This window comes from Ictalurus furcatus, chromosome 8 (genome assembly GCF_023375685.1).
Source record: "Ictalurus furcatus strain D&B chromosome 8, Billie_1.0, whole genome shotgun sequence".
Classification (NCBI taxonomy): domain Eukaryota; kingdom Metazoa; phylum Chordata; class Actinopteri; order Siluriformes; family Ictaluridae; genus Ictalurus; species Ictalurus furcatus.
This window is the reverse complement of record NC_071262.1, coordinates 23,213,936-23,229,677: the sequence shown is the minus strand read 5'-3', so window position 1 is coordinate 23,229,677 and position 15,742 is coordinate 23,213,936. Positions and strand designations below refer to the sequence as shown.

The 15,742-nt window shown below is 39.1% G+C and overlaps 1 protein-coding gene across 2 annotated transcripts; it reads left to right on the top strand.

The window, feature by feature from the left end:
* The first annotated feature begins 2,331 nt into the window (after window positions 1-2,331).
* Window positions 2,332-15,451, top strand: si:ch211-159i8.4 (matrix-remodeling-associated protein 5). 2 transcript variants are annotated; one of them, XM_053631563.1, is made up of 7 exons: window positions 2,332-3,380; window positions 3,741-3,958; window positions 4,158-4,287; window positions 4,577-4,967; window positions 5,320-8,538; window positions 11,156-12,059; window positions 12,565-15,451. In XM_053631563.1, the coding sequence occupies exons 2-7, from the start codon at window positions 3,765-3,767 to the stop codon at window positions 14,471-14,473; spliced, it is 6,747 nt and encodes a 2,248-aa protein (XP_053487538.1). In that variant the 5' UTR covers window positions 2,332-3,380; window positions 3,741-3,764; the 3' UTR covers window positions 14,474-15,451. The 2 variants fall into 2 exon arrangements, with proteins under 2 accessions (XP_053487538.1, XP_053487539.1); XM_053631564.1 differs by lacking the exon at window positions 2,332-3,380 and having other exon boundaries at window positions 3,656-3,958.
* Window positions 15,452-15,742: the final 291 nt, after the last annotated feature.

Here is a 15,742-nt window from a genome sequence, read left to right as displayed (position 1 = left end):
GTTGTTTCGATGAATACACTCAAGACACATATTAAAACTGTGCACATGTTTTGCATTTGAGAAGACATTGCATTTAACAGAAGAAGACATTTAACATGGCAGATCCATCTGAGTGCATTTTTAATGATTTTAATCATTTATCAGTACTTTTCTTGGTTTTTTAGCTTTTACAAAACTTTCAATTAATGTTTCTGTCATTAGCAAATATTCAGCAATTATTCTAATTATGCATGCACTGTGAATAATATGCTACAAATTCCCTGGTGACCTTTCAGTCATGCCCTGAATCTGAGCAAAATACTCCTTCTATAGAAAGAGAAAAACAGGTGTTGGCTGGGATGAGAGAACATGTATACTTTAAGACAGCTGTGTGAATGTGCTAGTCAAGTATATGCTACAGGTAACAGTGGAAGAGTGAGAGCACCTGAGAGAGGATGAAAAGAGGAGAAAAGGGTCAAGAAGAGGTAGAGAGAGAGAGAGAGAGAGAGAGAGAGGGAGGGAGTGGATAGAAGCCAAGTCAGCACCACATTCCTCCTCTGCACAGGCCGGCTCAAAGCGAGAGTGAGAGGGGAGTTAAACATTTATCCAGATGTGGAGGGCTTGGACTTCAGGAAGCAGGGTCCGAAAGTCTTCAGCTAACACATTACTTGAGAGAGAGAGAGAGAGAGCATGCATGTCCTGCTTGGTTACAACCAAGAAGAAACAAGAAAACAACGTGGCCTCTCACTGTGTACATGCTAGCAGCCAATTTTTTTTTTTCACAAATCTCAAGGTAAGTCAAATTTGGCACAGATTTGATTATCTTTTTAATTTATGCTGAGATTTGTTTTAACTTCTTTCAGTGTATTGAGATTAATACTTGTCATTTTATTTGAGAGTTGCTTTAGTAACTGTTTCATCACATAAAATGTTAAATGTTAATTCTGTTTGCACATCGAAAAGAGATTTAAAATAATTTTTGCATAAAAAAAAGAAAAATCTATAATAAGACATAAAAATGATAAGAGGGTTATATAAAACTTTTAATAATTAGATCACTTCTTTGTTTATCTTTTTGATGTTACTGCTGTGAATTCATATGGACTTGGTTTGTGTCAAGTGTGACTCAAATTCAAGGTTCAAGACAAAATATAAAATGAAGTAGCGATGACTCATTGTTAAAATATGGCCAGAATTTTATATTAGACAAAGATGAAAAAGTTGGAGCTTTGGCTTCAGCAACATCAAAAGTTCAATGGAGATCGTGTGGAATATTTATATAATAGGAGACCATTACATGTGCTAAATATGAGAAGCATATGACTGAGTTCTATTACATATGTTGACCATAAACCTCATCTGAAAGAAAACAGAAATATTCCACCCGTTCCCTGTTTCATCCTCACTGTAAAGATTAAACAGTTTAGTTGCGCAATATATTTAAAGAAAAAAATCCACCTTGAACAACAGTTGGTTTTGTTAGCCATTAACTGAAATGCCATTTGACTACCTGCTGATAGTGGCGCCAGTGGGATTTAGCTTTTGCTTTCATCTCTACCTAAAGCGAGCAATGCAGCAGCGCTTTAGTCCTTTAGTCTGTCCAGTTCTTTCACATCCTCATCTGTACACTCTCTTCAAACAGATCAGCTTCCAAAGCTTCATGCTAATACCATCATCAACACCATCATGCATGTCATATCACTGATTGATAACTAGCCAAGCTGAGTCTCTGCCATAACTTAGTACAGCTGCATTGTATAGCTGCATTGAATTCTGGATTTTGAGTCTGGCATTGGATGCCTCCAGTATTTCTATGCTGGATTTCTTATTAATATGATTTTTGAAGGTCTTGCTTTTTGACTGTTCACTTTAAGTTAAAAAAAAAAAATTCTAAGTTTAAAAAATGTTGCTTTCTTCTCTAAAGTCTCATGGAAATAACCAAAATTCAGCACCAACCAACAAATTGGCACCATAATCATTAAAACTGTTACAAATATTTTTCATATTTAATGTGTTTCAGGGTGAACTTTTCTTTTTAGCCCATTTTCTCCAAAATGGTCAAACATGGTATAAAACAGTAGTTGCATTCTTTAGTGACTTTTACACTTCTTGGCATTAACACTACATTACAAGATGATAATAGCAAATGATATAGCACTGGCATAAGATTTTGTAAGAAGTACTGATAAAATTATTCACTCCAGATGTTGGGGAAAATGTTAAAATGATTTAACAAACTCAAGCAACTTCTCTTCCTGCATTGCGGTAACACAAGGTAATTCCATCAGCATCTGACCAGGGTAGCTGGAGGAGCCCATTTCCCAAAATCATCATGGGTTATTATCATACCACTGACAGACAAATAAATCATGCCTCACATTTGGCTAGTTTCCCTCATATAATGAAACAAAAAGAATCTGGAGCAACTAAAGCTGGTGAATAAGCAATAAAAGGAGAGAACATAGGCCTAACTGACAGTCTTTGCCCTGCAGTCTAAATATTTTGCCTTAAAATATCCTTCAAGAAATTGATGGTGTAATTGGGCTGTCGAAAGCTTGCTTGCAGAGGAAAACACTTGAGCAATGACTATTTCTTGAGAACTCAGCAGTTCTGTGGGGGTGGAAAGATATAATATGTCCCCCTCATGTGCTGTAATTGTGTAATGCACAGGATCAATGTGAAGGAGATTGAAAGGGGTAATACTTTACTTGAATTTGCTGACTTGATTACCAATTATTAGCGTGGTTAAATAAAGCAAACCTTTTTTAAAACTTCTAAGCACTTCATTTTGAAATCTAAATAATCAGGACTTTGGCGCGTGACACCATGCCAACAGTGTCATGAGAGGTTTTTTGTGGTTAGTGAGTCATGCTGTAATAAGGATGTTACCAGCGCTTGCACAAAATGGTGCAGAAAGAAACCCAACGTATTGTTTATATTGGCAACTTGGAGTAGGCAGCTCTGCTAACACAACAAAGCTCTAATTTTTCTGATTAAAAAGCAGGGTCTAAAATAAGGCATACAGCCACAAAGAAGATTAATTGAAACAAATGCTTTTTTTTTTTGGCTTATTATGCACTCTAGGACACAACTAATTCCTTGTCTTGGATTGTTTGTTAGACATTTTATTGATTGTATTAAATATGATGTTTATAGCACAGCACCTTTGAATACTCAGTTCTGATTGGTTAGAAGGTGTTGATTAATTTTTATATAAGAGCAGCTCTGATGGTAGTGCTGGCCGTAATTCAGATCAAAGTTTTCTATTAATGTTCTTGTTCTAATATGTTATCTTTTCTGTACAGGGACACAGGGACTTGTATGGCAGATGCTACACATAAACAGTTTATTTAGCATTTGTGGAAGGAATCTCCAGTGTTAACTCTTTGTAACAGTCAGAGGTAAAGCTGTAACATTTCGACACAACAAAGTCTTCAGGATGGAAGGCTTTGTGTTTCTTAGCAACATGCCAAGCTCCATTTTTCTGCATTATGTATTCATTTAGAAGATGGATGAAGTAGCCTGTTTACGTTGTGCGACATTGGTATTTCAAATGACACACTTCCCGTTATGGCTCTCCACATATTTGCACATACATGTTCATTTCTGACCATAAAGTTATCAAATGGGCCAAACGAAGAAAAAACACCATTGTCTAAACAAGTTAGCATCATGATAGCATTATACTATTGTTACTGTTATATCACTAGATCTTTTAAACTGTGCTTGGATGTATACTTACATAGATTTCCCATCCACAGGTTGGAGGATAGCATGAAAGAGACATGGCTCCTCTGGGTGTCTCTGCTCCCTGGCTGAAGGCAGCATTGTTTCTGCTGCTCCTCATTTTTCCTGCTTGTGTGTGTGTGTGCCTGAGGTCCTGCAGTTGCCCCAACCCCAAAGAGGTGCACTGTACTTTTCGCCATCTCTCATCGTCCCCACGCAACCTGCCTAAGGACACAGAGAGAGTCAATCTAGGGTAAGCAGCTATAGTATGCAGACATATTATTGTAAAGTTGTAGCTAATATTAAATGTATAATCAATGATAGTACTTTTACATTCCATTTGAGAATAATGGACTTTCAGCCATCTTATTTTGTAATAAGATTTGTAACACATCAGCATTAGTTGATTAGAAATGAACCTCAATTTATGATGTAACATATTTCCCATGAAGCTATAATAGCATTGTGGCTGTGGGGACTTCAGATTTTGGACATCTGCACCAGCTAGAGATGCTTATGTTGCATGGGAATGAGATCAGCACTGTGGCTTCGGGATCTTTTTACCAGTTACGTTCCCTCCAGGTGTGTGGGTGTATTTGCATATGTGCATGTAAGCATTAGTGTATATGGCTGTGCATGCAGAAGCAATACACAGCTTTGTCATTATTATGTTTTAATTTGCAAAAAGATACACATTATGCCTTAGGTCAGGGGTGCTCAATCTTATCCGCAAACGTCCACAGGTGGGGCTCCTGCTTGGTTGGAATGAAAACCTGCACCCACACCGGCCCTTTGTGGATAAGATTGGACACCCTTGCCTTAGGCATTGCCACAGAAAAGGTCATATAAGGTACCTTTTTTTCTCTCACAGATATTGAAGCTGAGCTACAACAAGCTAACAAGAGTAGATCCCAGTATATTTGAGGGCCTGACAAGCCTGGTCCGCCTTCATCTAGACCACAACTTAATAAATTTTATTGAGCCTTTCTCTTTTAATGGATTAACATCACTGAAACTTCTTCAGCTGGAGAGCAACAGGTTGCAGGACCTTCATCCACACACATTCACCACCCTTTCTCTCTTGGGGACATTCTGGGCATCAGGCCTACGTCACCTTTACCTAGCAGACAATCAGATACAGTTCTTGCTGCCTGGTACTTTTCAGCACCTGAGCAGACTAGAAGTCCTCTCTCTGCATAACAATCCCTGGATTTGTGACTGTCAGCTTCATTGGCTTTTAGAGTGGGACAAGAAACATGAGGGTGAGATTTCTGTGAGATTTCAACACTTATCCTCCTTATAATGATGTACTTTAATTTAGCTCAAGCTTTGATGCAAGCACTGCTCCTGCTGAATTAATTAAGTAGTTAATTAATTTTATTTAAAGTGATTTTATCAAAGCTGGTCAGAAAAGAATACCTTAAACAAAAAAAGCTTTAAAAAAATACTAGGTCATTTGAACCACTAATAATTTGCCAAAAAGTGATGTACATGATATGTACATGAAACAAAAAGGTATAACAAATGCCATGATTATTTTCCTAACCTTATTATAGATCAATAGAATAACAAGCATAAAATGACTAATTTTACCAGTGCTCTGCCTCTCTACAGGAGTGATTAAGTGCAAGAAGGACCGGGACTCTGCATCCAGTGAGAATTGTGCTGTTTGTGCCTCACCACAAAGACTCAACAACAGCCAGATTTTTCAGCTCTCAGCACAGCAGCTGTCTTGTGATAGGCCTTCTCTACAGTCCCCACTGAAGCTGGGTGAGTATAATGCTTTGGAGGACCAGGAACCAGACCTCCCATACACAAAGGACTTGGAGCATCCATTGGGCCACTTGGCCTTCATGTTGTCTGATAGCCATGGGAACAGGGCCCATGTGGCTTGTGATGTAAATCGTCCAGTTGAAGGAACCTCCATGCTTTGGGAGAAGCTGAAAAAGTCAGATGAGGTGGCAGTGAATGTGACGTTACTAACCCTACTTGAGTGTGAGATTGACAGGGATGCTCTCCAGAACCTATGGAGACTTGTTGCATACTACTATGAAAGCCCAGCCATCTTGGAGCGAGGAGCAAGACATGAGAACACTTCAAAGGTGACCTTTCAGTACTCCCAGGTCACAAGTGAGGACTCCCCTTACTTTACTGAACTTAAAGGACATTTAATGGCTGAACCAGCCTGGTTGTTGCAACCCAAAGTTACTATTCAGTTGAACAGACGCCAAACAACAACAAAAAAACTGGTAATGAACTTCTCTACATTTATATCAAAGCAGATCAATGGAAGAGGAGAAGAAGATGATACAGTCTCTTCTTGGGCTTTGATTCCAAGAGGAACCTTGGAGAGGATTCAAATTGTGTTGGAGCACTCTGAGGCCATTCTGAACTGTAATATACTGACAAGTTCACATCATCTGTCTGTTGAGTGGATGCTTCCAGACCTAACTACTTTAGATAAAACACATTCACACAGAATTACATCAGACCATAACATATTAGTCATCAAAAATACAAGCCTGTCAGACAGTGGGCTCTATCACTGCTTTGTGCGTACTGAGACAGAAGTAGACATAGTTTCATTTAGGCTTATGGTTAGAGAACGTCTCCTCAGTCCTAGTGATCTAAATGGAAAGAAAATGTATGTGGAGAATGGGAAATCCCTCAGTCTTCCCTGTTCAGTTATGTCACCACAGCCAATTGAAACAAGATGGTTCCTACCAAATCATCAGTTTCTAAAGGCATCCAATGCAATGGGACAAATATATGTGTCACAAAATAACACTCTGATCATAAAACAAGTGAAGAATGAAGATGCAGGGGAGTACAGTTGTTTAGCAGCTAACCTTCATGGGGCAGACATGTTGTCTCATTTGGTTGTTGTAACGGGTGAAAAAGAGGAAGACCTCACAGATGTTAGTGTGATCAAGGGTGAATCATCACTGTATGTCAAGGAGGATGCCGAGGGGTCAGGATATCAAGAAATCAAGCAGTTGGCTGTTACACAAACACCGCACAGGGTGCTTGGAAAAGATAGGAGTACAGGTGGATTTTATCGACAGGGCTTTAAAGGTAAAAAGATCAGTGAGAAACAAAGGAAACCAAATAAATCTGTCAAACAGCTTGACCCAGGTCGCTGGGCACAAATGTTAGCAAAAGCCAATGCTAAAGTCTTGACGATGCAACCAGTAACAATTATGACAACAGTTGCAGCCACAACAGCAATGAAAACAACAACAACCACTACAACTACAACCACTACAACTACAACCACTCCTGCTCCTGTCACTCTCTCTTTTACTACCAGTGCTACTACTAGTACTCATATAAATTATTTTATTACTAATCAGGTGGTACAGTCTCGTAACAGAAAGCCGCAGACCGCAGTTCACCGCAGTTCACCACACAGAACACAACATCTGCATCAAAAGTCTAATGATTCAAACATTACAAAAATGGCTTCAATAAATCTTTACTCAACCACATTATCTCCTATTAGCTCAAACGTACAACCTGTGGCACAAACTGAGAAACAGATTGAAAGGCACATAATGGAGCAGAGAATAAGGGCAAATAATCGTATCCCCAACCCAAGACGAAGACCACCATACAGAAGAAGACCTCAATCAGGAAGGATGCATCCACTGAGACCTACACGTCCACCACCAACAACAACAAAAGTAGCATTCACAACTTTATTAACTACAACATCTACTGAATCTTTCATCACCACAGACACTCATTTTGAAACTAAGAATAAGAGACCAGAAATAAAGCCACTCACAGGTGCAGATATTTTGAGTGAACATGACCCTTTTACAACTTCTGTGGCTCCTGTCATGCTAGAACCAACACAAGATAAGTGGCATGGACACAAAAACATTGAGGATATTAATTGGAGTAGCAGCACAACAAATAAAGAAAACAATAGACAAACGATAACAGGTACAAGTTCTCCTACTATTCAAATCACTAACATTAAACCTCCAGTACCTCACAAAGAACTACTAACCACAGAGAAACCAGCCCTGACTAATAAAATTAGACACAGAGTGGACAACTCAATGAACAGACCTAAAAGTCCTGGTTTGCCTGTCCACCCCTGGTTAGCTCAGAGAAAAAAACAAATCTTGGTTACACCAAGGCCTTATACCACTTCTCCCTTATGGACTTATACCAACCGCATCCCAGTCTGGCCCAGAGTTCATGGATCAAAGAATCACTCTTCACTTGACAGAACCTTGCAATTTTTGCACACAAGCGGAAGGAATGCAGCATTCACTAATCGGCCGGAAATCACAGCACAAACAGCAAACCCCACATCTTACATCACTTGGTCGGCAGCAACCCCCTTTCCCAAAACTGTAGCACCACATGGTAGCTCATCCCAAGTAAGGGACTACTTGCTCTTCAATAGGCTTCGAAACAGATACCGACAATCCCAGTTTGATGCCCACCGCTTAGCCCAATCAGGAAAGCTAGTTACTCCCAAACCAAGAATATACCATCCCACCCCAAAACTATATCCAGCTCAAAATTTTCCAAGTATCTACAAGCCTGTAACACTCCCTTCTATGACAGCAGCTACTAGTAAGCCACACTCCACAGCAAGCATACTATATGGCAGTCGCTGGCACTACAGTAACTTTGGACCAAAGAAACTGAGCACCGCTCTGCCCTTTCCAAACCTGATGGGGAGTGGTGTGAAACCCAGAATAATGACAGTTGACTCAGCCACTGTGTCTGCACTGGCAGAAACAAATGTTCTTCTGCACTGTCAGGCATCGGGAGACCCCAAGCCTGTTATTTCCTGGACAAAAGTCTCTACAGGTGGGTAACCAATATGAATACAATATATACACTATATGGCCAAAGGTTTGTGGACACCTGATCATCACACCCATATGGGCATTTGAGCATCCCATTTCAGATTTAGTCTCCTCTTTGCTATTATAATAACCTCCATCTTTTAGGAAGGCTGTCTACTAGATTTTGAAATGTAGTTGTGGGGTTTGCCCATTCAGCCAACAGAGCTTTAGTAAAGTTAGGTACTGATGTCGGAAGAGGAGGCCTGGGGTGTAGTTGGCATTCCAGTTCAGCACAAAGGTGTTAAGTTGGGTTGAGGTCAGGGCTTTGTGCATGCTACTCGAGTTCTTCCACCCCAACATTGGCAAGCCATGTCTTCAAGGATCTCACCTTGTGCACACTGGCATTGTCATACTGAAACAGGTTTGGGCTAAGTCCCTTAGATACAGTCGAGGGAAACAGTCGATGTAATGCTACATCATACAAAAACATATTATAAAATTGGGTGCTTCCATCTTTGTGGCAACAGTTTGCGGTAGGCCAACAGGTGATTGTCAGGTGTCCACAAACCTTTGGCCATATAGTATATAAAGTGGGGAAATAAGTATTGAACACATCAACATTTATTTCAGTAAATATATTTCCAATGAGGTTATTCACATGAAATTTTCACAACACATCAGTACTAACTCAAGAAATCCGCAAATATAAAGAATTCACATTAAAGTCCATAAATAAAGTTGTGTGTAATAAAGTGGAATGACACAGGAAAAAAAATATTGAACGTGCTAAGAAAAAGCAGTTCTCCAAGTCAAGGTAAGACAAGGAACCAGCTTAAATCCGTAATTAGTTAGAAAATAATTATACCTCCTATCTGTGCAAATTAATATCAGCTTGGTTAGTAAATTGATGGTCTATAAAAAAGCTTTTCTTTACCAATGTGTCACACAAGAAACCTCTTATGATGGGTAAAAGCAAAGATTTCCCCCGAGACCTTCTCAACCTTATTGTTGCGAAGCATATTGATGGAATCAGATACAGACGTATTTTAAAACTTCTGAATCTTCCAGTAAGCACCACTGGGGCCATTATCCACAAATGGAAGCAACATCACTCTGTGATCAACCGGCCATGCACAGGAGCTCCTTGCAAGATTTCTGAGCAGGGAGTCAGAAGAATAGTCAGAAGAGTAGCCCAAGGGCCAAGGACCACTCGGAAAGAGCTCCAGAAACACTTGGAGGCAGCAGGTAACATCGTCACAGAGAAAACAATAGGCAATGCACTCTCACTTCAAGCTCACCTCAGAAGACTCCTTTACTAAAGAAAAGGCATGTTGAAGCTCATTTAAAGTTTACTACAACTCATTTGGTCAAGCCTATGAAATACTTGGAGAGTGTAGTCGTCAGACGAGAGCAAAATTGAACTTTTTGGCTGTCATACTACACACCATGTGTGGGGAAGAAATGGCACTGCACATCACCCTTAATTACTATACCAACAGTGAAGTTTGGAGGTGGAAGCATCATGGTGTGGGACTGTTTTTCATCACATGGTACTGGCAGACTTCATTTAATTGAAGAAACGATGAATGGATTCTTGATAAGAATCTGCTGCCAACCACCAGGATGAGACGTGGGTGGACCTTCTAGCAGGACAACAATCCAAAGCATACAGAAAAGGAAACTCTCAATTGGTTTCAGAGAAATAAAATCAAGGTATTAGAATGGCCCAGTCAATCAACTGACTTGAATCCAATTGAACAAGATTTAAAGACGATATGTTTAGAAGGATGGGCCAAAATCACACCTGAACACTGCAGCCAATTAATTTCTTCATACAGGAAGTATAAAAAAATTTAAGTTAGCGTGTTCAATCATTTTTTCCTGTCATTCCTCTTTATTACACATAACTTGTGGACTATGGACTTTAATGTTTCGATGTATTTATATGTGTGGATTTCTTGAGTTAATACCAAAGTCTGGTGAAATTTACATGTAAATAGCCTCATTGTAAATATATTTACTGAAAATAATGTTGATGCGTTCAGTACTTATTTCCTCCTCTGTATACACAATACATAGTCTGCAACAAAAAGTACAGTATATGTTTTCAATAATTATTTTAGACAACCTTTTGATTATAAAAACTGAAGAGCACAAATATGCTTCCAATGTATATTTGGAATATTTGAGTCATCCAGAGCATCATTAAACATCATTTGCCAAATGCACAGGCTCATTACATGTATATAAAGATTTTTAAGATCATGAGAAACATTTCAGTCAAGTGTCCCCAAACTTTCGACTGGTAGTGTGTGTGTGTATTATATATATATATATATATATATATATATATATATATATATATATATATATATACTACCAGATTTCACATGTCAGTGTTTACATAGTAAACTCAAGAGCACCATATTGAGAACTGTTTGCATTTTTAAAGAACACATGACATTGAACAAAATCTGTTCAATTTATTATTTATTTTATAAATTTTATCATTTATTATTATGAACAAATTCAAATAAATCTTAGATGCATGAGACAAATAATTGAAAATGCTGTCTCTGCTTAGGTTCTTAATACAGCAACAAATGTACTTGATTCCACTTTACATATTTTCCATACAGGTGCTACAATTCAAGCCAGCACCAAACATGGACAACGATTTGAGGTTCTTCCAAATGGTTCTTTTGTTATAAAGAAAGTACAGCTGCAGGACAGAGGTCAGTACCTTTGCACTGCACAGAACAACTTTGGCTCAGATCGCATGGTGGTCAATCTTATTGTCCAGACAGAACCTCCCAAAATAGAGGGCCCCAAATACAGAGATGTCTCTGTGTACTTGGGGAAACCAATCAGCTTGGACTGCATTGCATCAGGCAAGCCCCAATCTCAGGTCTCCTGGATTCTTCCAGACAGAACCATTGTTCAGGAGTTGATAACTCTTGATAGACCTATCTCACTTTTTCCTAATGGAACACTCAGCATTCACTCAGCAAACTTTTCTATTAAAGGCAACTACAAGTGTATTGCTAGTAATGCAGCAGGTGCTGATACTCTGACCTATCAGCTACATGTTGCTGCACTGCCACCAACAATCAAAGAAGAATCCTCTGAAAGTATACATATTAACACTGGAAGAAGTATCTATGTACACTGCACAGCTAATGGAGAACCTGAGCCACTTCTTAAGTGGGTCCTTCCGGATGGTTCACAACTGAAACCTACACAGTTCATTGGGAGGCGTCTCTTTATTTTCCCCAATGGCACACTCTACATCAAAAGTATCATTCCTGTGGATGCAGGTAGATATGAGTGTTCAGCCACAAATGTGGTTGGGTTTGCTCAGAGAGTGGTGAAGCTGGATATCAGGCAGGAGTCCCCAGGTCCTTGGAAAGGTCCATCTCAGCAGCATAGTGTTTCAGCCATGTATGGCTCTACAGTTTTCCTACACTGTCCTGAGTCAGCTGACTACCACAGAGGTACTGTATGGAGGCTGCCATCTAGAACACTGTTGGAACATCACTACAGGTATGAATGCATTGAAAACATAAGTAAACAAGAAAACATTTATGTTGGCGTTAAAATTACATTATACTGTGATTCTACTGCAATAAGAATGTATGATTTTCTACATAAATACTGAGCAAGTCACAGGCCCACCAGTGTAGGAGGCACAATCCTGTACAAAACACAGCTGGTGTGAGATAATAAAAAAACATCTGACTCTTATATACTGAAAAATCTAATCATCATTATTGTAATTTAAACAACGTCAGAAAACGTTAAACAATCTGTGGTGTCAGACAGGAAACCCACATAAATTTTGCTGATCCAGACGAAACAATAATGATTTCAATGTTTACTGAACTTAAGTTACACTTCTCATTACACAACTTGTTACAATCCATGCATCAGATTGACTTTTTTTTTCAAAACAAAACAATGCTGCAGGTGTCCTAGATTTATAAAATAAAAACAGTCTTAAAAAATAATAACAGACATGTTAATATTCTGATTTCTGATTTGTCTCTAGTCCACACAGACACATCAATGCTTTCCCTAATGGCACACTCAGGATCCTGCAACTGACTGAAAAAGATCAAGGAAGTTACTTGTGCATGTATCAAAGGCCCAATGGAGAGGATATGGAACTATTTCAACTTGAGGTCCTGATGAAGCCACCTAAAATAGAGAACATGGGCAGTCAACAAAAGAGAGTTACAAATGGAGAGAACTTCCTTGTGGATTGTGTAGCTTCAGGTCTTCCAGACCCTGAAGTGTCTTGGAGTCTCCCTGATGGCACAATGATAAATAATGCTCTCCAATCAGACGACAGTGGAACTCGCAGTCGTCGCTATATCATATTTGAGAATGGAACACTCTTGTTGCCACATATGGGAAAAAGTGATGAGGGTGACTACACATGCTATGCAAAGAACACACTTGGAGAGGATGCAATGAAAGTGAGTGTCCAAGTTGTCCAAAATTCACCCAGAATTTCCTCTAAAGGCCAAGGGTCTCTCCATTTTCCACTTGGCCAATCAGCTCAGCTAAAGTGTGATGCTACTGGTGAACCTCCACCTACAATTATCTGGATTTCACCAAACAATGAAATGATAACTTTATCTTCAGTCAAATATCAAATACTCAATGATGGAACACTTATCATAAATAAGGTCACTTTGGCAGACCAGGGAAAGTACACTTGTGTCGCAAGGAACTCAGCTGGTGATGACATTAAGAACGTGAAGCTCCAAGTAGAGATCAGTGAGCCATATATCAATGGAAAAAGTGGAAGAACTGACAGTAGAGTTTTGTCAGTGTCCTATCAGACTGTGCTGATGCACTGCAAAGCCGAGGGCATGCCCGAGCCCCAAATAACATGGACGACATCTTTTGGCATGTCCCTGCCTACACCTTATGTTGGAGGCAGATTCCAAGTCCATAAGAATGGTACTCTTGAATTGAGAGGCATCCGGAAAACTGACGAAGGTAAGTTTCTGTGTGTGGCCAGAAATTACCTGGGAGAGGCCAGCCTAGCAATTGACCTTGAAGTTGCATCACTTGCTGAAAAACCAAGCTTCCTTATTCCAAATATTGAGGTGTTATCCCTCAAACCTAATGGAGATGACATCATTTTACAGTGCCGGGCTATGGGAAAACCCAAGCCAGAGTTTGTCTGGATTCTGCCCAACAGCACAGTGCTGGTTCCAGGAATGAAACTAAAGAGATTTATTCACTCTTTGGAAAATGGCAGTTTGCATATTATTCAGCCAGTTCCCAGTGACAAAGGTGTTTATCGTTGCTTGGCCAAAAATGTTGCAGGACAAGCAGAAAAACGCTATGCTTTGGAACCTGGAAGGAAGCCTCAAATTCGAGGTACACCTACACCTATGAAGATTTCATTTGGACAGACACTAAACATGCCATGTACAGTGGAAGGATGGACCCAAGCAACCATCACATGGACTCTTCCAAATGGTTTGGTATTGGACAGGCCTCAGGTTAATGGACGAGTCACCTTTTTATCAAATGGAACCCTTCAGCTTAGAGAAACTGCAAAATCTGATAGGGGTACTTACATTTGCAAAGCTACTAACACATTTGGATCGTCAACACTCTCTTATCCTGTGACTATTATGGTACTTCCACCACAGATCACTAATGCACCCCCATCTATAATGAGAGTTGCTAAGGGGTCTCTAGTGACACTAAAATGCATTGCTACTGGCACTCCTAAACCAGACATTTCATGGACTCTACCTGGGCGGACCACACTTGTGCCCAATAATCGCTTCACCTCACTAGGTGGAATTTACATGACAGAGGATGGTAGTTTGGTCATACAGTATCCCAGCCTTATGAACTCTGGAATTTATAAGTGTAATGCCAAAAATGCCTTGGGAATGGACTTCAAAGCAACATATCTTCAGGTGAACTGAACATGTGAAGGAGAAAATATTTGTTAAACTGAAGTTAAAATGGTTTAAAACATGGACACTATATTCTTGTAAACCAGTTTAATTAGAAATCTGCATTTACTGTTCCTGGAATAATCTCAGCAAGTCACAAATGGGCATTGTAAGTCCATAAGAATGGTACTCTTGAATTGCGAGGCATCCAGAAAACTGACGAAGGTAAGTTTCTGTGTGTGGCCAGAAATTACCTGGAAGAGGCTAGCCTAGCATTTGATCTTGAAGCAAGTCACAAATGGGAATTATACATCTTTCTTCTTAAAAAGACTAGCAAGTATTGTTATAGCCTTGGGTTGGGAACCAACACACTAACGTTCCAGAGTACCCAAGGGATTTATTTTATGTTTTTGTACTTAATTTATGGAAATATCGGTTTGTACATAAAATTATACATCCACCTCTTATATAATCTTACACATCAATGTTTTAAAATTTTCTAAAAATACACACATATGTATATTTTTATATGCCAAATAGATTTCATTTGAAGCCTTTCTGCTGTTTATATGCAATGTAAATGCATGTCAAACAAACAGCCTCAGGATGTAAACTGTCTACAACAACACAGCCTTTCACTGTTGGAGTAGAAAGGGAGCCTTGTAGGCACAAATGTTAGCATTGTTCTGACAGTTTTACCAACAACTAGACACAAGAAGTCAATTCTGTAACAGAATCACTGCCACTGCTTGAAGAAAGATTTTTGGACAGTCACGTTTATGAACAATCCTAAATGAATAAATTGAAGTATAGCCTAAAACCAGAAACTGTGTTGATATTCCACTTTTTGTGAAACTGTATATTTTATTACTGCTATTATTGCGATTTAAATGTTCTAATTTTCTTACAATTTTGACAGATAGCCTGAGCTGCCTATCTTATACTATCAACACATCATCACATTATCAACATGATTAATATTCGTTTCTCTTTTGTTTTCAAGAACAATCAGAAATGAATGCTTACAGCTTGGGCATCAAACATTGTATTTGTTTTTTTTTTATTCATTCTGAAGCAATCCAAGCAGAAATATCTGATCATAATCAGAGAGACAGTCTCATGGGTGGTAACTGCCACCCTTGAAATAAGTCTTACCATGCCAAGTCTCAAATCACATGTGACTTACTTCTATGCAGTTCCTGCAGATGATGTTAAATCGTTATTTTAATAAGTATTTTGGGTCAAATACCTTAAGCATAAGGAACTACAGATGAAGCCAATACAGGATGCAATTATATT